Genomic DNA, 24,064 nt, shown 5'->3' on the forward strand with positions numbered 1-24,064 from the left:
ATGTTCTGCGTATAAAAGGAGCATAAAAAAGGATAAAAATAAGAGGCAGAGAGCAATGGGAATTATATAAATACACATATAGCTGCAAATTTCCTCTCTCATATTTTACAGATCAAAGTCTTTCTAATATATTTTAGAGGCACATTAGCATTTTCTTTGTTAGTCCAATAAAATAGATGACAATTTGGAGGTTTTTTTAACTCTATTATCTACTAGACTAACACTCACTACTTTTCTTATTCGCTTCTTGGGTATGTTACCATCCTGTTAAACAGATATTCTGAAAATAGTCAGAAAACCCAAACACACCCACCATTTGTGACTAATGAGCAGCTGCTAGCGCTGGTTCTGCTATTTTTCTTACACATGCAAATTGTTGTACGCTACCTTTCCACAGCATTTAGCCTTGTCTATAATCTTCAGTGCAAACTCCTTTCCCGTGGATCTAGCAAGAAAAATATGAGAACCATGAATTAGAAACCGGTCAACAAATTGTGGCATTATCCATAAGAACATACATTATTGTAACAGAGTGCCTTGACCAATGAAGGGTGCTGACAGAAAATTCACAGAACGGACTTGATTTTGTTTTTGTTTTCACAGCAGCATTTGCGCCTGCTGTTTCCCTGACTACCGCTACCTAGCTCACTTGCGGTATTAATCGCAGGCTCCAGCCGCAATTCATTCTTTTGTGACCTGGCATAACTCTCCGTCACTTCTTTAATGCAACGCGCAAAATTTGTCTTGAGCCTTCCACTTAGCTTTGTTCAACTGATAGGCTTTAAAGATAAAATTGTACACGTTTATGTGTAAGTGAGCAGAAGAAAGATTGATACCCTAGTGGAACAATTCAATAGGATTCAGCAGAGCTAAAACACCATAGTTCGTTACAGACTAGTCTAAAATCCAGCAGAATTTATTAGGCACTAATTTTGACCTTTGGATTTCATTCTCTTTATTTTTTTAAGTATTCTATGGAATTCTATAGCAGTCATAAAAAGTCCCATGACATTTAAGTGGGTGGTGATATACAAAATAAAAAGGATTACTGTTTTCCGTACATACTCTCACGGAAAGGAGTTCTTGTTTGCCTTTCATCCCTCTAAGCAATAAGAATCTTCTCCATTTCTCCAGAAGTGGAGAAAATGAGAGAAAAAAGCACACAAATGAAGTATCTTTTTTCTTTTTCTTTCTTTTTTTTTTTTAAAACAAAGAAGATGTTACTACTTCTATTAATGATGAATTAAAAATTACAAGAAAATGCCATAAAACCCCCCCGCTACTATTTTGTGTTGTGTCAGTACCTACAGAGTCCAGTGTGCATCAGAACACCACTAGCATGTATGATAAAAAACACTGCAGGCAGTTACAAAAGCAAGTCAGCCATGTTTTTAAGCTTCCAGGTTAATTTTCACTATACTTTTGGCATTAGATACAACTAGTCAACATTAGGACCTTACAAAAAAAAAAGGAACTGAATTAATGTCACACATTCAATTTATCCATTAATGAAAAAATGCAGCAGAGAATCTCTGCTCTGGAAGTGCAACTGTATCTGAGAGGTTGTCATAGTTACAACCTGATCTGCTCTTTAGATAGAAGTGTTATCAAAATGGTATCTGTGAAATACCATCCTCTTGTATTATAGACCTGATGTAAAATCTACTGTGAACACAGTGTGTAATTCAGAATCACAATTTATGCATTATACTAATTTAAGTGCATTATCTGAAAGCCTGCAAACAACTGAGCAGCGAAACCCACTTAGTAAGCCTTCAACACTTACGCTATGTAGAAAGAGGAGTTAACATTTACAAAGCCAGTTCATCAACCAACTTCAAATCGCTCTTGCAAATATCCTTTACTTATAGCACCTAAGGAAAAGCCTTGGCTATCATCCACAGAATGTGTGTGCTAATCCCGGTGCCTATCATACACCAGTATTGCCTGACGGGTTTCTGGTACTCCTCTGTCTAGCTGTCAGCATCCATCTGTTGACTCATGTCTTTATATACAGACATAAAGGCACCCTTTACAAAAGAGACCACCTTATTCTTTTTGTAGAACAGCTGGTATAATAGGATCCTGGCTCCACAACTAAGGCTTCTAAGGACAACGCTATTAGAAATTAAGTATAATAATTAATAGGAATTAAAAGACAAGCATTTATAGTTGGCATTTCCCCTCTCACTGTTATTATTAGCAACTATTGTTGTATATTTATTTTATATAAAATCATTTAATAATACTTCACTAAATATAAAGATTGGATCGCATACGAGTTTAATTTTCCTTCCTTTTTTTCTTTTAAATAATTGGAAGGTTGTTTTTCTAGTCCAGTCCCCTCATTCAAAAAAGCACAGATGACGTTTTGAAACCCAAGTGACTTTAGCAGCCCTTTTCCCATTTTCAGTGGAACTTACGTGATATCCAAAATGCACAGTTCGATATTCCTGAAAATAATAAATTATGTTATCTTATGCTTTTAACCTGTCATGTTTCATGAATATTGTTGACTCCATAGGTAACAAAGGATGTGTGGCCAGTTTTCATGGAAAAACACTGCGAAGCATCATCCATTTGGTGCCTGCGCCAAAACTTTGGGTTTTTAAGCCATGGAAGAGCCTTTGAGAGACAAGGCCTGACGGGATCCACCTGTCCCAATGGGGAAAAGGCATCTTTGGCCATAAACTGGTGGTGCAGATCCAGAGAGCTTTAAACAATAATCACTGGGGAAGGGGATACCAACAGGATTGCAGCAGATAAGCCAAGGGTTGGCATGACATTGTCAGAGGGTAGCAGCGCTAATGGGAACATTTACACCGCTCCTGGGAACACAGAGGGCTCAGGAACGTATTTAAAATGCTTGTACACCAACCCACGCACTATGAGAAACAAACAGGGTGAAGGGGAAGTGTTGGTCAGCTCCCAGACCTACAATATCATTGGTATTAGTGAGACTTGGTGGATTGAGTCCCACGGTTGGAGTGTTGGGATGGAGGGCTACAGGTCGTTCAGGAGGGATAGGCAGGGCAGGTGAGGTGGAGGTGTCACACTATACGTAAAGGAGAGGTTTGACCGTACAGCCCTTATGGTTAGTGATGATGTGGTTGAGAGCCTCTGGGTGAGAATTAGGAGGATGGAAAACAAAAGAGATGTTGTAGTGGGTATCGACTACTGATCACCCGGCCAGGACGTAGGCACTGATAAGTTATTCTATAGGCAATTGGAAGAAATTTCTGGACCAGTAGCCCTTGTCCTTATGGGAGATTTCAACTTCCCAGACATAAACCGGGAACATCAGACTGCTGTGAGGAGCAGGTCTTGGTAATCTTGACGTTTGTAGGGGAGAACTTCTTGTCGTGGGTACTCAGTGAGCCAGCTAGGAAAGGTGCCCTCTTAGACTTGCTAGGACTCATGGAGGATGTGATGGCAGGTGGCTGTCTTGGCCACAGTGGTCATGAAATGGTGGAGTTTAAAATTTTTGGTGTAGTGAGAGAAAAGGACAGCAGAGTTGCTACCCTGGATTTCAAGAAAGCAAACTTTAAGCTATTCAGGAAGCTAATTAGCAGAATATGCTGTGAATCTGCTTTTCAGGGCTTAGGAGTCCCCAGCTGCTGGTCAGTCTTTAAGAATCACCTTTTAGAAGCACAGGAGCAGGCAATCCCACTGTTTCATAAGTCAAGCAAGCAGGGCAGAAGACCAGTTTGGCTGAACAGGGAACTCCTCATGGAGCTCAAAAGGAAAAAGAAATTGGTATGGTCTCTGTAAGCAAGGTCAGGCTTTGCAGAAAGATTACAGAGCTGTGTTTCATATATGCAGGGAGAAGACATGAAAGGACAAAACTCAACTAGAGTTGAAACTGGCCTGTATTGTTTCAGATAACAAGAAGGGCTTTTTTAAGTATGTTAATAGCAAAAGGAGGTCTAAAGGGATTGATACTTCTTGAAGATGGTAATCTGACAAATAGGGATGAAGAAAAAGTGGAGGTATTCAATGGGTTTTTTGCTTCAGTCTTCAATAATAGTGATAGACCTTGGGTTGCCCAGTCCCCTGAGTTGTAGGACTATGAGTGTGGGAACAACGACATTCCATTTGTGGACACTGAAACTGTAAGGGACCAGCTGTATCAGCTGACTGATCACAAGTCCATGCGGCCTGATGAGATTCACCCCGGGGTACCGAAGGAGCTAGCAGATGTGATGGCAGGACCCCTCTTGATCATCTACCAAAGGCTGGACTGCAAGCTAGCCTATGTTATTTCAGTTTACAAAAAGGGTGTGAGGGAAGACCCAGGGAACTACAGACCTATTAGTCTCACTTCAATTCCTGGTAAAATTATGGAGAAGATTACACTGAGTACTATTGAAAGGCGTTTAAAGGAACAATGCTACCATCAGGCACAGTCAACATTGGTTCACAAAGGGGAAGTCCTGTTCAACCAATTTAATATCCTTCTATGATAAGGTATCTACCTCGTGGATGAAGGGAAGACTGTGGATGTAGTTTTTCTGGATTTTAGTAAGGCTTTTGATACTGTTCCTCACAGCATCCTCTGCACAAGTTGTCCAGCTGTGGGCGAGTGGGTTCACAGTGTGCTGTGTGAAGAACTGGCTGAAGGGCAGGATTCAAAGGGTTGTAGCAAATGGGGCTACATCTGCCTGGCGACTGGTCACCAGGGTGTTCCTCACAGTTCAATTCCAGGACCATGCCTGTTCAATGTATTTATCAACAATTTATATGCAGGAGTTGAATGCACCATTAGCAAGTTTGCTGATGATACCAACCTGGGAGGTGCTACTGACTCTCTTGAGGGGCAAGATGCCTTGCAGAGGGATCTAGACAGATTGGAGCATTGGGCTATCATTAATGGGATGAAATATAACAAGTCAAAATGCCAGATTCTTTACCTAGGACAGAGTAATGCCAGGGACAAGTACAGAATGCGAGACGAGTGGCTAAGAGCAGCCCTGCAGAAAGGGATCTGGGGGTGCTGGTCGACAGCAGGCTCAACATGGCCCTGGCAGCCAAGAGGGCAAAGCCCATCCCGGGGTGCATCAAACACAGTATAACCAGCCAGTCAAGAGAGGTGATTATCCCACTTGCATTCAGTGTTGGTGCCACCTCACCATAGAGTACAGCGTGCAGTTCTGGGCCCCACAATTCAAGAAGGATGTTAAGGTCCTTGAATGTTTCCAGAGGAGGGCAACAAAGCTGGTGAACGGACTGGAAGGAATGTCCTACGAGGAGCGGCTGAGGACTTTGGGCTTGTCTAGTTTGGAGAAAAGGAGGCTGAGGGGCGACCTCATTGCTCTCTACAGCTTCCTGAGGAGGGGAAGTGGAGAGGGAGGTGCTGATCTCTCCCTGGGATCCAGTGACAGGACATGTGGGAATGGTTCAAAGCTGTGCTGGGGGAGGTTTACACTGGACATTAGGAGGCACTTCTTTACTGGTCAAACACTGGAAAAGGCTTCCTATAGAGGTGGTCAATGCCCCAAGTCTGTCACTGTTGAAGAGGCATTTGGACAATGCCCTTAGTAACATGCTTTAACTTTTGGTCACCCCTAAAGTGGTCAGGCGGTTGGACTAGATGATTGTTGTATGTCCCTTCCAACCAAAATATTCTCCTCTTCTCTCCAGTTTCACTCAAGCCTCTTGTGTGTAGCTTCTTGTAAAATGATATGGACAGAAATCCAGTTGCAAATCAGCTGGCTATACTGCCTTTTCACAGTTTTTTGTAACAGACCTGCAGCATTCAAAGCAGTACGGACATGGTTACACACTGCTGTGGTAATGCTTGTCAGGAACCAGAGTTTCTTGGTAGAAACTGTTCAAGAAGAAAAAAAGGTAATCAAGACCTTGGAGTCTAGATGCTGACACTGATGACAAGCATTATCTTAAACCTGCACATGCAACAGGAACTTTTTTTGAGTACTAATTGTAACATATTCACACCACATTTACTGAATTTACCCAGTATTTGCGTACAAGTTGGAGATTCCTCATAATATTTAAGAAACTGACATAACTCTCAGATTGATGAAGACAGCAGAAGGTGGTTCTAAAAAATACACTGAGAAAGTGACAGTCAAATCATCTGTTATGTTTGCACTAACTAGCAGCACAGTGTGACACAGCTTGCAGAGGAAGAACAGTAACACAACACAGGTCTGTAAAGGTATTCCATCTACCCCATCAGGCACATAGTTCAGAGTCTGGAATATTGAACGGCTGATTTGAAAAGTCTCTGGCTACTCACCGCACTACCTCACGGAAGAAACAAGCACAAGGGAGTCGTCAGCACAGACTAATAGCCACCAGGTGAACACCTTTAAGAATACTTTGCCCAGAGCATACTGAAAGCTGTGAAAAATCATTTAAGCAGTAGGGATACTATAGCAGCACAATTGCTGAGGCAGAAGGGAGGCCTCTCAAAGACTGTTTAGATGTCACATAAATTTCCTGCTATCCACAAGTCTGTTGTGTGAGGGGATTTCCTGAAGATCCTGTGGGGTATCCCTAAAAACCTCTCCATTAGAAGGTGACACCTCCTTTAGTTTTTGGGATAAAAAGCCACGTCCCTCTGCTGCTCTCATATATCTTTGCTGGAATAATACATAGGAAGGTCTGTGTGCTTTGCTATGCCTAGTTCTGCTGAAGTGTAGGCATATTTTTGCATCTGCTCTTTGCTTTCATCTCATCACATTTTATATGAAATTATGCTAATGCAGAAGGCTTTACCCAGTAAAATAAATAGCAGTAGTGAACAGTTTCCTTGCTCACCGTTCTACGCACTCCTTTACAACAGCAAAATTGCCATCGCCGATCACCTTCCCCACTTTATACTTCTCAAGAATGGTAAATGACCCTGAGCACTTGTTTCCATTCACACCTGCAAAAAAGCAAGGTCAACAACGCAAGCTGAAGAGAAGCGTCAGCAGGATGTAATGTATCCCCAATGGGTTCCACAGATACAGAACAGTCACAAATGCAAAACAAAACTTAAAAGTAAGTGATTTTCTTCACAGCCTATTCCCTTGTTTTTATCTCAAACATAAGAAAGAACAAGATAAGACTAACCAGAGTTGTTTGACCTTCTAACACACAAATCAAATAGGACTACGTTTTTGTGTGGACATATTCTAAAAGTAATGAATGCAGTTAGAAGTCCTTAGTCTAAATATTTTCTGAACTCAAAATACTTTTTTTGAAGTATCTTTTTGCATACTCAAAGCAAAAATGCAAGTAAGATTCACCTACAGTGCACATAAAAGAACCAAGTTTTATTTGCTGAATTCCTTCAAGTTCCCTTAGCTGCTGCTGAAACATCCAAAATGCAAATTATTTTGATAGGTGCTTCTTTCAGTATTTTTAAATTAAAAAAAAAAATTGACTCTAAAATTAAACAATTTTTAAAATAACATTGCTTTAAAAAGATAAGGAATGAACGGTTAAGTTTAGCTAAGGCCAGTTGATGGGCTAGTGGTTCTACATGAAGCGCAACATGCTGTTTTGAGGGGGGCTCCACTTTCAATCCGGCCACAAACACCATTTCTGCTGATACTCTGCCGGTCATGTTCAAAATCACCCAAATTCCTAATAGTGACTACTGAAAGGCAGGGTCCACTATAACGCTACCACTTGACAAAAAAAAGAACAAAATTTATTTCCTAGCTTTACTACTCTGATGTAGAAAATGTGATAACAATTTTTCCAAGGTAAGGTTGTCGACACAAGGTATCAAGTATCTCAGAACAAAAAATTATTTGGTGTCATCAGAAACCATCTAAAAGTGCTAAACCAACCGCCACCTACAACAAAATTTTTGCAAGGATTGTTAGTAATTATTGGTGTCCTACCTTCGGGACTCTGGCAATGGAGTGATTCAGGTACACCATTCACATTGGAAGAAGATCCACCATGTGGAGAGATCTATGGAATTATATAAGAACTTATTAATCACAAGAAGGAGCCAGACAAAACCCTCAAAGTTAAAAAAAAACACCCTAAAAACACCTATACAAAGTCCGTTTACTTTTCTACTCCCATCTTATTTTTATTCTTGCTTTCTCACAGCTCAACATTATAGTACATCACTGTCATTTGCACCAATTTAAGTTTCAGCCCTGATCGTCCTATTCAGATAAGCAGTTGAACAGATTTCTGTAAACTGCAAAGAAAATTCCCTCCAGCCGCACCAAGTTCCATCTAAACGCTAAGGAGCCGGTGTGTGTGGAGACAACATTCACTCCTCATTCTACAACAAGATCATTACAATACACTCTGCGCACATTTTCATGCAAGCCAGAGACAGCCATCTCCACACAACTATTCAGTGGCCACTGCAGCAAGCACGTGCTTTTGTGCTGTAGTGTAACACACCCCTTCATAGCTGGCACTGTCTGAGGTTTCCCTAACTGAGCTCTGGCAATGTGTGCTCTTTAGATTAGCACTGAAGCATGCTAGGAAGGTAACGGAGAAATGCTTAATGGCCTTGCTAGTTTTCATTTAAAGAAGAGAATTTTGGCATAGGTGGCCGGGTTCATCTATGGTAGTCATATTTGCTTGGTAATCTAGCAGTCTTTATTTTAGGTTATTATGGGTGTGAAGATTTATGACATCTACAAGCATTTCAAGTTAGATGTCTGATATGCATCCAGGCATAGATCCAGTTTTAGTAACTGTGACACTGTGTTAAAAACAAATATCTAAATGATTCTGAGGGATGAATGATGAAGAAAACTACTTTTGCTGCACTAACAACTTAATTGGTTCTCAATCTGAATCTTGACAATTCTACTTAAAGTCATCCTGTCATACTGCCCAAGGACATACACGACGATTGATTTTTATTTTAAAAAAGGGTGGAGACATCGGAATGAACACTGGATGTGTTCTATGCACCACTGTTTTACAAGCTCTCCCATTACAATTAAGTGTAAGGATGCTCTATGAAATTAAGACATATTTTAGATCATTCCCCCTTCTATACATAGCATTTCTTGCTGTTTTGTGAAGTTCCATATTTTGTTTTCTTCATGGGCTATTATAGTAGTTCTCAACACTCACCACATAAAGGATTAAAGTGCTTCTCTGCCTTAAGCTCAGTGTCTGTTGAAATGGCTTTGCATCACACCAGGAATGCAAATGCAGCATTTTCCGTTTTAGCTGACATTGTCTGGTTACACTGCTGAATATTTTAAATCATTAACACTATTGTCAGTGAAAGAACTGAACTGACAGATAGGGATATTGTCTAAAGGCTCATGAAATGCTAATGAATGCTTAAGTTTCTAGTGGCAGATGAGCTGCCAAATCAGCTAAAGGTACAGTAACTATAAGCTGTACAACTTAATTTTGCAGAGCCTCTAAAACGATGATGTTTACTAGCATTTGGCATAGAAGTAGTATCAAGCAGCAACCAGTCAGCTACTACTCTGCTCCTTGCATAGGAGCCTAAAAACAGGCTATGTTAATGCTGCTTTCTGAGTTATCTATTTATTTAACAAGGACCAGGAACAAGGACATTTGGGTGAAATGACATTTGTGCAAAATCATGAGTCAGTCTCCTACCCAGTCAGTCACATTTTCTTCAAGCATGAAGCGGAGATAACACAAGAGATCACTGCAAAGTATTAGTCATCAGTCAAAAATATTAGTAATCTATTTTGGGTTTTCAGTGAGTGACAATACATGGGAATATGTAGCCCACATTTCCAACTTCCTTCATCCTTGTAATCAGGTCAGAGCATGACTGGGCACATTCCTTCTTACCACAGTATTTACAAGAAGGAAGCAAACAGCAACAGAGAAAAAAGCTAAAAGGAATACAAGAAGGAAATAAATCCAGTGCTGCTGTTGTGGCTGAGGTGCTAGATCAGAATCTGAAATGGCAGGTTTAACCTTAGTTCAGCCACTAATTTGCCTCATGGCTCTAGACATGAGGCTGAACTCATTCTACAACAGAGATTGACTGTAATTTGGGTGCTGTAGATCTGTGTCTCAGCTTCTCAGCAGCAAAATCAGTCTAGTCTTTCCATACCGTGTCAGGGCACACTAGAAATGTTAAAAAGGTCATGCATTTTGTTGCACTGCCCTGGAAACACTGAAGAACCACATCGAGGTTTACCCTTTTTCTAAAGAGATTTCGAGTTGCATCACACTACGTAAAGCATTTAGCAAACTGATGACAACGGTGAACGGACCTGACACCAAGTGCAATACTTCAGTTTCCCTACCAGTACAAATCAGCCAACTCTTTTTATCCACTGCAGGAGCAAGAAAGATGCTGAATTGTAAATTCAACAAAGTCAGCAGGTAAGAATTCCTCTATTGCACCGGTGTCTGTAAGTTGGACAACTGCATGTAAAGATTCTTAACATGTAACTGCTAAATAGAAGCACTTGTATACAAAACTGAAGACATTACAACCTTGATGAAGATAGGCACTAATCCTTCAAATCACTTAAGCACATGTTTAACTTTAAGTACATTAACATCCTTATTGAAGTAAAAGGGACTACTCGATAGCTTAAAGTTAAGCAAGTACTTAACTTATTGGTTGGATCAGGTTTTAATGCCCTTTCACTTTGGTCATTTGGTCAAAAAAAGTAATACTGAGACAAATTCAAACACAATGCTATTTAGCATAATTGGTATTCTAAGAAAGGCCTCAACTGTAAAGCTTCTTTATTTAAACAATTTTATTTTCTTTTTGAAAAAATGACAAGACTTTGTGGTACTTAATTTCAAGAGGGGACACTGCTTTCCAAAATCTCATATTTAATCTAGTCTCTGGATGATTTTTATCATGATTTATTACGAAGTGTGCATAGTAACAGATGTACTGGAAGAGCTAAGAGGCTAAGTACCCCTAACAGCATTGCATATCCAGGTATCTGTAAATGGACAATTCAAACCAAAGATAAAGGTTAAACCTTGACACCTGCCTACAGAACAGCAAAAGGACTCCTTCTCAGTCAGTTGTCCTGTGCCACCTATATTACCGTTATTTCTTAATCTATGCACTAGTTTAATCTGTATGGAAAAGTTAATGGAAAAATAAGAGACTCGGCACATTTGCTCAAAAAAGAATATCGTACGGAGTAGTCACTTCGTGCCCACACTTGTTAACTTTTGTATCTAAATCCTTACCTTGAAATAAACCCTCTGCAAAGGGAAATGCTTAGGTTACAGACTAAAATTGTGACGTTAAAAATAAACAGCTTCAATAAGAGTACATAGTAGCACATGGTTGAGCACGGTATCTAGATTTGTCACTCACATTAATAAAGGCATTTATTTGGGTTGTGGGAAAATTCTGTAGTGTTCACTACTCCTAAGTCATAGCATAAATTCCTTACTTTAATATAATCTCAGACTCCAGTGATTTTTTTTTTAAAACACTTCTGCAAGACTGGGATGTCGGACAGCAAACTGGCGTACTATATGTACCGAACAACTAATAGCACAAGGGCACTCTGGTTGGAAGAGCTAAAAAGGACAGAAAGGAAGCCCTTCTCTTTAAAGGTAAGCTGTTCATGAGGAGTGTTTCCTGCAAGGAGGTTTTTTGTGCCTGTGCATACCACTTCTGCTTACAAAGTGTTGCGAAGCAGAAGAAATCCTTGGGGACTGAAGAGACTTCACTTTAAAGGAAAAGTGACATTTGGAGAATATGATGTAAGACTATGTCTGAGACTGAGAAAAAAATTGCTGTTGCAATCAGTATCTTTTCCACGTTTACTGCCTTGATGATTAACGTTATCATTTAAGCTCTACGTTGATCATCAAACTTCCAACAGCTTGGCCATATTCTAATCTATAGAGTCAAATATTTTACTTTGTTCTGGTATTCCAAACAATGCAGGTTTTAAAGTACAATTCATATGCAGCTGCTCTGATGGTCTGCTCTTTACAGGAAATAGAAACATCAACCCTGATTTGTTCCCTTTTCCTGCTGCCTCAAGCTCATATAAAACTATTATTAAGTGTTGCTGTTTCATGCTCTCCACAAATAAACACAAAACAAATCAGCCAAAATATTGCATTTCCAAAGCCAAAAAACTCAGAAATATACTTTCTTCTTTCAATGTCTACCATGGTATTTGTATCTACATTTTCATTCAGCTGTAGTCACGGCACCTTTATACAAGTGCAGGAAGCTAGACTACTTGTCTGTGCAGCAATGCAATCTTAGCAGCGAGGAATTATTTAACTATAGGGAAAAGCAGTAATCTCAAAATAATAAAATTTGTCCCTACTTTCCCTCTGTTCTCCTCATCCGACTGGCCAAGATCAATCCTACAAAAATAATAATGGGATTCTTAAAAGCATCTGGTTTTGCATAAGATCACGTCTCCCTGTTACTGGTTTTATGTTGATACTTCACCAAAACAGTCATTACTACTAGAACAGAAACAAGGACCACTGCACAGTGCACTTGATCCTTTTGGAATTTATCCGGAGATTCACCAGATAACTTTCCCTATCTTTAGTCTTAGGAGCACAGCTGGGATCCTCCTGCTGAACAGATGCATCCTAATGGGATAAAACAAGAGGTTCGCACTACTTCAGTAACACATCAGGTCTGAGATGATTAATTTATTTTTGCTGTTTTCTTTGGTCATATAGGGATGAATTATTTGACACAAAAACCCATTAGTATCCAGCATCAATTAAATTCAAAAATGAAAAATACAACAGCCTACTTCAGTGAAATTGACAGTGAAGGGGAAAGAGGACATGTCCACTTTATTAAAAATTGCTTGCTACTATCAGAATTATCTCTATCTTAATGGAGCTTTAATCAGCTAAAAGCAGACAGGACAGCGTGGGAAAAAATGAACCAAATTATCTAGTTTCTAAACTTGTAATTTCATTAAAGACAGACAAAAGAGCATTTGTTAAATATAGTGCAGACCAGCTGAGAGCCTTAAGTCCAATGATTTTGGTGTCCTCTATGGTAAGTTCTATAGCAGAGCTGTCCAGACAAATTTTAAGACACACAGTCCTAATTTTCAATGTCAGAACTATTACTGCTCTTGAAAATGCTTTTCAGGGGAAAGGCCAGTCTATGTTGCTTTGGACAAAGAGACGTTCAGCAACATAAAGGCAGAGATCAACACTAAATTGCCTCAATGAATCAAACAACTAAAATCACATTAGAATTAAAGAAATAAATCAAAATCTTTCCTTAGAACCACAGAAGCCTGGCAGAAATCAGTGCCATACTCCTTGCAAAACAGACAAAGATGTGGTAACAATTAGCATGTCAAAACCCAAATCTAAATACTATTCAAATCACGTCCTTTAGCCAGTCTCTTAATTGAGAAAACAGTTTTTCGCAGAATTATGTAGCCTCTTCACAACTGTTGTGTTCACCAATGGGAGCTATCACTCGAGCGGAATAATCAGCGCAAACCATCCAGCGTTCTTCCAGAAAGGCTGCAATTGATGATTTCATAGAAAAATTCTCCTTGAAAGGACAGCTGCACAAATGCAGCAGTAAGATGTTCAACTGTGCTCCAGACTGTTCCTTTTATTTCACTGAGTAGAAGGCACAGAGCAGCCGCTAAGAACTGTAAATGTTACCAATTTTTAAGTGGGAGAGGAAGAGAATTCTCTTGGTGCAACACAGAAAAATCTGGCCGACATCACGTTGCTCCCAAAGGAACCGCTCACACGCTTTCAGGCAGGAGACTGCATGAAGAGGTGAAATTGTGTGCCACGGATGAAGAAGCGTGCTTCAGATGAAATTTTGGGCAATGCTACAAGACTACAATGCATCCAAAAGAGGATACTACATTTATATAGGCTGAGGGAATATAAATTACTTGGGGGTTTTCTGCAGTCCACAAAACAATGGAAAATTTGGAGGGCAAATTGGCATATTAAAGTCACCATCATCCTCCACCTTTCCTAAGTCAAGAGTTCCATCCTGCCAACCAAAGACAAAATACAAAAATCTTACTTCAGATCTCCTCTCCGCTTCAACTCAAAAATCATACTAGCAAGGCTACCCTATAGAATTATAACTCTTTTTTTTTTTCCTTATTCTTCAGCGTCACTATAATACATCATTCAATGAATAATGGAATTTAGAGGTCTTAATGGTTCTTGCACTTACCTTGAGTCCACGAAAGCTGCCTGGGCTTGTTGGTGAGGAACTGGAGGACTTTGTAGATTTTGGTGTGGATAACTGACTGCTTGGGGTTCCATTAACTGGACAAAGCAATAAAGGCAAACAAATGAAAGAAAAGGTGAATAGAGGTCAAAAATCCTAACTTGCTTTTAAACATAACATACCTGTCTGACAAGTTATCACTTAAGTCTGCATACAAAGACTAAAACAGACTCCTCGACATTTAGGAATAAACTACACGCTTGCATGCCACGCAACTGCGCCCCCAAAACTCATGTGGATATGGGATCAAGACGACACAAAAATATTGCATTGTCATTCTAGAGATTAAAAAGGCCTATTTTGTCCTTTGCCAGGACAAGAGCTTTGGGTAAATAATAGACACAGGCTTTTTAAATTATATCCTTTGTTGCAATATTGCACAAAAAATATGGAGAGAAAGTGTTCATAAAGAAATCTGACCCTCCATCTCTCCTTTTTGGATCAATGCCTTATTTTCTAGGTAGAATGTTTCACAGAACACAAGTTGTTTTATTGCTGGAGATATTTTTTTTCCAAGAAAAACAAACAAACAAGAAGTATGAGCTGTTTGGACGATAAAGAACTTTATCGGTAGTTCAGAAAAATATTGATTTAGGGGGAAAAAAAGGCCAACAAGGTAAAAACTAGTAGGTTATTTCTGAACTTCCAAGAAGTTCAAGTATCTGTGGAAACATACAATATCTTCTCTCTTGACTTCAAGAGTTCATTCATTTTAAGTCCAGTTTTCCAAAGAGGCCTACTACAACATCTGTTTCATCTTTGGTGACTTGAATATAACTTAGGTCGGTATTTTTCTGAAAAAAACAAACTGATGAATTTCATTATGCAGACAGAACATCACACTGCTCAACATACACAAATATGATGCACCATTATATGATGCAACATTATTTCCTATCTAGCTGAACCTTTTCCCGAGGAGGAAAACACTAGGCAGAAATTTAAGAGCTAAAAAGGTTTCATAGCTGATTCATGGTGAAGAATTATTTTTTTCAGAAAGAGAAAAGCAACCCTGACAAATAGAAATTTAGTTTCAAAGTAAATAACAATTACACCTGCACATATCCTTTACACAACAGAGGTCTGTCATGGGTTATGCATCACTTCTGAACCAGGGCTATTGGATTTATCTTACAAGTGTCTATTAACCTAGTACCCTAACATTCTCGGAGTGCTGAAGATGCCTTCCAAATACTATTTTTACAACCCGGCCAGTCCACCTGCCAGTTGGCCAGGCTGACTGCACCATAACTTCCACAAATCCCCGTTTTTCACAAAAATCTCTTTCTCCAATGTGTGATGTTAAGATACAACTAATTACCATTTAGCTACAGTCTACCTTGAAGTCTGATAACTTGGATTTACATTCCCCGATCTATTACAGGACCAAGAGCTTAGTCTTTTCTCTTAGAGGTATTCAGTATGTTTAGGATATTTTTGTCTTGACTTTAACAAGGGTTGCCTGTAAGAACACAAGGCAAATTACTTAAGTTTTTTTTTTAAGAAGCTAAAGTATTTAGGAATATACTCTTGAAGACTTAATTTCATTACTTTATTTTAGATAACCTTCTTGAAACCTGGCATATGAATGCCTCCTTGTTTTATATAGAATTTGTAAGTATGATGATAAAAAGAGCTAGTGAATGCTATCTTACTGTTTTCTGCTTCTCACACACACAATTTGCTCTAGCCATTAGAAAAAATACTGAGCCGTAAAGTTCATGACCAAAAATGAGATACTTCAGTAGAAGAATTTGCTTCCATATCACCAACTATTACTACAGAAGGGAAAAATTTTTGTTTATTTACAAATTTTTTTTATACAGCTCACAGAAAGGACCTTATTTCCTGAACATGACCATTAAGGCCTACACTATAAGACACCCATATCTGTCTCTAAGTCACTACCATCCTTTTAACATCAATAGAACCACTAAACTGCACCCGTGAAATTGGTTCGTTAATAATCTTCTTCCCTCCCATAACTGTCTAAGGAAGAACATCCTAGCCTAGACTGACAGTATTCTAGCTCTTTGCTAATATCTTAGATATGCTTGGTGTACAAGGGTGCTGTTCTGAGCCAGGGGTATGACTAAATGATATCCAGAGTTCCCTTCCAACTTTTGTCATTCTATGATTCTACAACTTGTAGTACGTTCTGCTGAGGATCCTATTTAAAAGAGCTGTCTGGAGATATAGCTTTGCCAAGGTCTTCTGAGATCCACTGCAAATGAGTCGGTACACAACTGCAACAATAGTAAAAGCTGGAATTGGCCCTGTGTAGATGTAAAAATTTTGCATCTATAGGGAGTCTCTCAACTGCTTGTGCTGGCTTGGCTGGGGTAGAGTTAATTTTCTTCATAGTAGCTGGTACGGGGCTATGTTTTAGATTTGTGCTGAAAACAGTGTTGATAATACAGGGATGCTTTTGTTACTGCTGAGCAGTGCTTACATAGAGTCAAGACCTTTTCTGCTCCTCACGCTGCTCTGACAGCGAGTAGGCTGAGGGTGCATGAAAAGTTGGGAGGGGACAGAGGTAGGACAGCTGACCCCAACTGACCAAAGGGATATTCTATACCGTATGACGTTATGCTCAGCAAGAAAACTAGGAGGAAGGTTGTCGGGGGTGGGGGGCACTGCTTGGGCACTGGCTGGGCATTGGTTGGTCAGCAGTGAGCAATTGTTTTCATTTGCACCACTTGTCTTGCGTGTGTTTTATTTCTCTCTCTCTCTCTGGTATTTTCCTTTTAATTGTTATTATGTTATTATTATTGTTTTATTTAAATTATGAAACTGTTCTTATCCCAACCCGCAAGTTTTATCACTTTTACCCTACAAATTCTCTTCCCCCATGCTGCTGGTGAGGAGTAGGGGTGGGTGGGTGATGGAATGGGTGAGTGGCTGTGTGGTGCTTAGTTGCCGGCTGGGGTTAAACCAAAATACTACTATTTCGGACTGCAGTACCTTTTTTTTTTTCTTTAACTCAAAAACCACACAAGCAATTTGTATTCATTTTTGGCACAAACTTGTCTGCTGCTATTGATCTTCTGATTATTTCATGTATATGCAAAACTTACCTTTGTTATCTATTGTCTAAGTATAAGTTCTTTTGAGGCGTCTTTCGACATGTGTAGCAGCCTGAATATACAGGAAAAAGAAATTCTTCCCTGTCGTTCTTTAAGTAGTAACTGTTAGGCTACAATTCTTTAGCATATTGGAATGTTGAAAACTGAAACCTATTAATATGTTTTAAATTGTTAACTTCTAGTGTGGTCCAAAGTCTCAACTTATTTGCTAATCAAAATACATATTACTTGTTTTAGAGATACTTTCACTTTGAACTGAAGGCTCAAAGAGGTTTCTCAGTGTTTTAGAACTTAGGCTGAAATAACACAAGGGAACAAAAGAAGGTAAGTAACTGCAAATAAAATGAAAAACTATGACGTGCTTTTGCACTGCTTTTTCCAGCAACTCTGTCTTTTTGCGCTGGCTGAAATTTTCTATTATGCTATAGAATACACATACAAATGTATGGCTCCCCAGAATGCTCCTCTACCTCTAGTCAAATTATACCATTACAAATTTAACTTTGACACCATTAGCAGTTGTCCAACAACTGTAAAGCATCATTTATAGTTTCACACAAATGCTCTACTTCAACAAAAAACCGACACCCATTATGTCTCTGGTTCACCGAACGCAAAACACCTGTTTCAAGCTTGAAAATATTCACAAATACAGTGAAAAGAATACAGGTAAATGGAGAGGGAGGAGACACACTAGTGATATACAGCCATAATAGTAATGGCTCACCTGGGGATTTTGATGAAGAATAAGCACTGGAGTAGTGGCCACCCCTCTTTACTGTACTCATATATTTGACACAAAGGAAAAAGACATGAAGGAAAGAAGTTATTAAACAGCTCTGAACATGCATGAAAGGAAGAAGGGTAAAGATAAGTAAAGACTACATGAGAAAAAATGGCAAGTAAATAGAAGGATAAATATCAGACACTTTGAATACATTTTTCAAATTAACCTAACCAAAGGGGTGTCCAAGTAGAAGTATGTAAGGTAATGACAGCGCTGATTTCTAAATACTCTGCATAGAATTCACTGTTGATAGATTTCCCATGCTATCTCACTGGAGTTAACAGGATTGCATGAAATGTAGATCAGTTGTGAAACTTGCCCTTCATGCTACAGTTTTCTTTGTTGTTACTGCGATCATTCTTTGAAGCTTCTCAGTTAAATATTCAACCTTTATTAACAGATGATCAATATTCCACTTTGAAAGAGCCCAAAGACATAAAATTACTTTAACCAGCATCAATTAAGCAAAACAAATATTGATATGGAAATGAGAATATGAAACATGTTGCAGTTTTGAACACACGCACAGGAGCTTACATGTATAGTTACATTCAGAACAGAGCATCGTGTATTTACATATTCAATCGTTTGATTTCAGGGCTACTTCTCCAGGTCTGAGAGAAATAAATCAAGTTTTACTGTTTTTAGAAATTAAATGAAGAGGTAAAATAGGAAAAAAACCCCAAGTTTCTCCCTTCTATTTATTTGCATAAAAGATTCAATGGTTGGAAAATATGGTGTTCAGCCAAAATGCTGGCTAAAACACAATGTGAACCTTTCTTTGAAATTACAGGAAGCACAAGAAGAAAAAAAAATATTTCTCTGTTAATAGGCAATAACATTCTACAACATGTCCTAAAATTTATTGCAACAGCAAAATACAGCATTTCCAACAATATTTGGCTTATATAGGAGATATCTTCCAAATTCGAAACACTTAAGGGTGTACCCTAGTTCAGTGAACATGAACTTAACCACATAACCATCCTGTAGTTAATAGTCTTCAAGAAAATCAAGTGCCACGCTGAAAACCTATCCCAAGTGTACAATTAGCAGAAATTATTCCAATGCTCATAAACTGAAACTTTTTGTGCCTGTTAATTAAAAAACAGAAATTCAGGATTCAAAAATAAATGCAATTTTTATTATTAATTAGTATTATATCTATGAGACAAACTGGAAAATTATGTTTTCCCTCAGGAAACAAAGCATGGCACTTGTATTTCAGACAAAGCCAACAGTTTTTTCACCCATTAAACAAATTCTAACTTTCATGTATTTCCCATGTTCAGCTCTTTCCTAGAAGTAGTACCTGAGGCAGGTGATTTGCTTCGACGTGAAGGTCCTGGACTTTTGGATGCAGTATGCCTCATGCCAGATGATCGGGAATAAGAGGACTTCATAACACGGCATTCTACAAAGCAAACAGATAGAGTCTGGACAACAGTTCAATGCACAGGCTTCCTCCAAACACTACTGTTGCTGTTTATTATCCAGAAAACGAACAACGGTATTTTCTAAACCTGCTTGTCCAACTGAACGAAACAAATTTATAACAGCATCTCAGAACTTTAAGGTACATACCATACAAACATATTTGAGCTGCATTATTGCTATAACTCAAGTTTGTACCTACACACAACTGAAAGAGTAAAGTAGTCAGCGGATGCCAAGGTTCTTCTCATAATTCAGTAAATCCTGCACACTGTAACGGCAGCTTCATATAGGGCAACTTGGACAAAAGCCCCTTTTAACTTCTTTTGCAAGAAACTGATGTTGTGACCAATTTTTAAAGAGGTGAAAAATATCTATTGTTTCCAAAAGGCTGAGACATTACTGACATTTACCATCAGCTATTTATCATTAAATAAAGGACAATCTAAATGGGAAAGGAATCAAAAGGCATACATGCATTGACATTTTGGAAACGTTTTAATTCCTACAGTTAGCATGCACCTCAAATCACTCCCAATGGAATCATATAAATTTTCCTCCTGATTTTGTCCCTGTTATTCATCACTATGATGTCAATGCCATCATTATGATGCCACATCACTATCAAAACTAGTAAGTAGAGCTGCATGCCTTGCCAGTCAAGTCATGTTGCCCTCTGTACCTAACCTCCTTTTCTCCATTAAGATGTCCAGAGTTATTAGAGGAAGCAAGGGCCACCAAAGCTGAAGAGACAAAGGGAGAAAAAAGCTCTCCATCACTGGGTTCTCAGAAAGGAAATGAGACCAATTAGTCTGTGCATGGCGTATTGGGAAAAGCAAACTTAGGCCTTAAATCTGCATGGGAAATTATGATTTTGCCCAGACTGGGATCTGCAGTGTGAGTTAGCACAATGATGCTCTTCCATTCCTCCATAAGAATAAAATCATATCTTAGCTAGTCTACAACTATGTTAAAAAAATACCTCCACACTAGCTGAATCAACATAATCAAGCAGTTCTGTAAAAGCAGCATGCTAGCAATAACAACAAAATGGGAGCCAGATAAATCCTGCATCCATCCAAATGTACGGACCCGTGGTTAGATATATACCTACACTTCTTGATGTAACTGAAGATTTTGTAATGAAATTATGGTGTTTGTAAAAATTAGAAAAACAGCAGGTGCTTTTGCTTTCAGTTACCCGAGATGACTAAGGCAACTCAATTCCTAGCCCCTTCACAACCTGAAGCTCTCCTGAAATAATCTGAGGATCCTTGCCAGGGCAAGTTTTCTTTACCATAGATTAATTTTTTCATAAAAGAAAATCAGGGTGATTCTACAGCCGAACCAATATAGACAGAAAAAACATGTCTAGTAGGGCCTCTAGCAATAGACAAGGGGTAATGGTTTTAAACTAAAAAAGAGTAGATTTGGACTAGATCAATGGCAGACAGCATGGGCACAAAGTCCCAGTTGGTCTCACCTCCTTCCCCACCCAACACACCTTATAACTTCACAATATAAACAGGCTCAACGCTTGGTCTATAGACTGGAATGTGTGAGTAGGACAATTCAAGGCCTAAAATGAATGTGGTTACATATGTGATTTTTCAAAAATCTCATGAAGACAGCAATAAGAAAATCATCATATAGTCACAGATGTCAAAAATGAACATTTTTAACATCCATTAGATCCATGACTGAAACTTTTAAAATTCCATGTTAAAATTCAATGTTTTCCATGTAACTTTAGGGACAGGCACTGTTTTCCAAGAAAACAGATCAGGTTTGTTAGTGCATTTTAACAGACTTACAAAATCCAGATGATGATTTTGAAAAACTTTTTAATCCATAGGAGAATATTTTCCCATGTATATTTTCCTAAATCACGCAACTCTTGAGGACTGAAGTTGGGGGGGGGGAGGGTGCGGGGAGAGTTCTCAATGAAGTTGACTATTTGAGTGGGTTTAGGATGTACAGTCTTACCGCTGTGATCCAACACGAAGTCATCCTGAGCATACCGGTATTTCTCAGGCCCACATGCAATGAAGACGTCATCATCTCCAAAAAAGTCCTGCAAGCATGTCACCTTGACAGCAAAATATACAAAGCAAAATAAACAAATGCAGTACTTCCAAATACTAATACTAAATCTTCAGTTTGTGTTTTCCTTTTCACAGTCATACTGCAATGTTCTTCTATAATGACAGAAACACTCCAGTCCTCAAGTACTTCAGCTCTCCCAGTAGTGCAGGAACCTCACAATCAAGAATGTAAAATGACTGCCCCTCACCTCAAAAAAACACCTTCTCTTACATTTAGCACCTGTATTTTTGCCTATAACTACACATGGATACTGATAACTTTGACAAGACCAGCTACAAACACTACTCAAATATCAAAGCTTCTTCTATTCTTACATTAATTGCTTATGGGAAAATCTGTCAAGTTAAAAAGACTGCATCTACAATTTTATTTTTTTTATGCTCTGAGGCATTTAGTTTCCATGTTTTGATGTCCTGTTAAAAAAACACAAACCCCCTTTTATTAAACGGTATTCCCTATTAAAAATATATAATAAAATATAGTCCCTTCCATGCCCTTTGCAGCTCTGTTTTTAATTGTCCCAATAATCAAGTTACAATGTATTTCAAGAAGGATGGGGCTATCAGAAAGAAAAATGTTTCAGACATTCTTTAAAAACATAAAACCAAAGGCCTTGAACAAACCTCACTTCTTAAAAGTCAATAAAAGTCAGCTTGTGGAGAAGCAAATGTCTACTTTAAAAACAATTAAAACCAAAAATGCCACAAGAAGAAATCCCACCAAACTCATTGTAACTCCCCTGTAAGAAAGCAAAGCCTTTGCAGGTAGCAAGCTATTTTTTAAATGTAAACGGATTAAAATTTTACTGTATAATTGTTTCCCTATTCTTTTTATCATTGCACACCCAAATGAGATCTGGGAATAAAAGCTATGTAGAAGCTAAGAAAGTTAGAACCATTTGGTAAAACCACATAATCAAAGAGCTAAAACAAAAAACTGCTTTTAGGGAAAATAGCTTTTTTCCTTCCCAAATACCTGTCAACACCATTTGCGTATTTTACCCACTGTGGTTACAGTAAACATTGGCAGACCTACAGGAAGGGGTCTCTGCTGCCTGCAGTATCTTGAGAACCACTCGGAATATCAATGACCCTCAGCTCGCTGCAGGAACACCCACCCAGGGCACTCACCAGCAGCGCAGTTGTCATGGCAGCTAACCCAGGAACAACAGCCCCTGCCCCGACAGCGAGATCCTCACTCCACTGCCACACGCAGCATCCAGCATTTGTGTCACTGTGGTACGCAGCCAAAGGACTCCAGCCATCACCAAAACCCTTGTATTGTTATCTCACCATCGCAATGACAATCTGCTCTCATTGATGAGAGACGTTTTCAGCTGTACTTGAAAACCGCTGCTTCTAGTTAACTGCATTAGAAAGGCCATACAAATTTAAGATAAGTTTCACTAACGTGGGATTTATTCCTCGATACTTAATAACTCTCTCTACTAAGAGGTCTCATTATCATTTCCACAGATTTCAGGAATCCAGCATCCAACCCAAGCCCACCACTACAGGAGAAGCTGTGAGAAAGCTTTCTGAACACTGATCCCAGTAGCACTGCTGGACACGGGCAGAGATGTTCTGTGAGGCACAAGTTCACACCCAAAGCCCCTCAAACCAGCTGCCATTTCCACAAGCTCTGCCTACCCATCACTGCTCTACTCACACCCCCAAGCCCCTTCAATGCTGTTTCGAGCAGGTAAGAGTTAACTGCTGTGGTTTAGCAGCGCCTAAAATTAATCTTTCTGTTTTGATTCAAAGCCTCCCCCTCACCTCTTAGCCCATCCCGTGCAACAGCTGAGCTGAGAGTAAGAGAGGAGAGAATGACAGGTTTTATGTCAGACTCTGGGAAATACACAGGGATATAACTGCAAGCTGCAGTGTCCTTTTGTTGTCTGCAGAGCAATTCTACAAAGGAAGGGTCAGATCTGTGCACAAAAGATGACAGGAGTACCCTTAGAAAGCCACCTTAAAATCTTCTGTAAATGGCTATTGGGGAAGGGAATAAAGAACTTTAAGAAAAGTATTAACTTCCATATGTGCTTTCCCACATGTTCATGTATGTACAGTTTCCCCAGGCAAGAATACACAAGAATAATCATGAGTACCATCAGATAAACTGCTGGAGGTGGAGCAACAGCACCTCCATCTGCTTCCACACCATGTACCTGACCTGCGTGACTTCCACCTGACAGTCACAGGCCAAGACAGACTTCAGCTTACTGTAAAAGACACTAAACTACACTTAGAGCTAGATAAATGCAAGAGAAAGATTTACACAGATGCTCGCTATATTCCAGCACTGAATACTGGAAGCCCTCCTCCCTACAAATAGTCATGATTGGCTACACATAAAATACACAACAAGAAAAAAAAAATATTGGAAAAGTGTATTCAACAAGGAATAACAATCTTCTAGAACTTACCCATCCCAAATAATGACACATTATGAGGTGAGAAAAGTATT

General features: G+C 39.0%; 1 protein-coding gene across 6 annotated transcripts in view; it reads right to left on the reverse strand.

Annotated features, from left to right (window-relative positions):
- The window catches only part of DCLK2 (doublecortin like kinase 2), an 84,603-nt gene that overhangs the window by 19,714 nt on the left and 40,825 nt on the right, over positions 1-24,064 (reverse strand). For 4 of the 6 annotated variants that reach the window (XR_012587212.1, XR_012587211.1, XR_012587213.1 and 1 more), the window contains exons 3-9: positions 21,476-21,578; positions 19,368-19,469; positions 17,996-18,046; positions 14,126-14,220; positions 7,860-7,932; positions 6,784-6,892; positions 388-445 (exon numbers count right to left, since the gene is read on the reverse strand). Coding sequence is in view for 2 of the 6 variants with exons in the window: in XM_074588821.1 (XP_074444922.1) it covers positions 388-445; positions 6,784-6,892; positions 7,860-7,932; positions 14,126-14,220; positions 17,996-18,046; positions 19,368-19,469; positions 21,476-21,578 (591 nt within the window). In the remaining 4 variants the exon portion in view is untranslated. The remainder of the gene's footprint in view (positions 1-387; positions 446-6,783; positions 6,893-7,859; positions 7,933-14,125; positions 14,221-17,995; positions 18,047-19,367; positions 19,470-21,475; positions 21,579-24,064) is intronic. The other 2 variants (XR_012587214.1, XM_074588822.1) reach the window with 1 other exon arrangement.

This window comes from Larus michahellis, chromosome 5 (assembly GCF_964199755.1).
Source record: "Larus michahellis chromosome 5, bLarMic1.1, whole genome shotgun sequence".
NCBI classification, from domain to species: Eukaryota; Metazoa; Chordata; class Aves; order Charadriiformes; family Laridae; genus Larus; species Larus michahellis.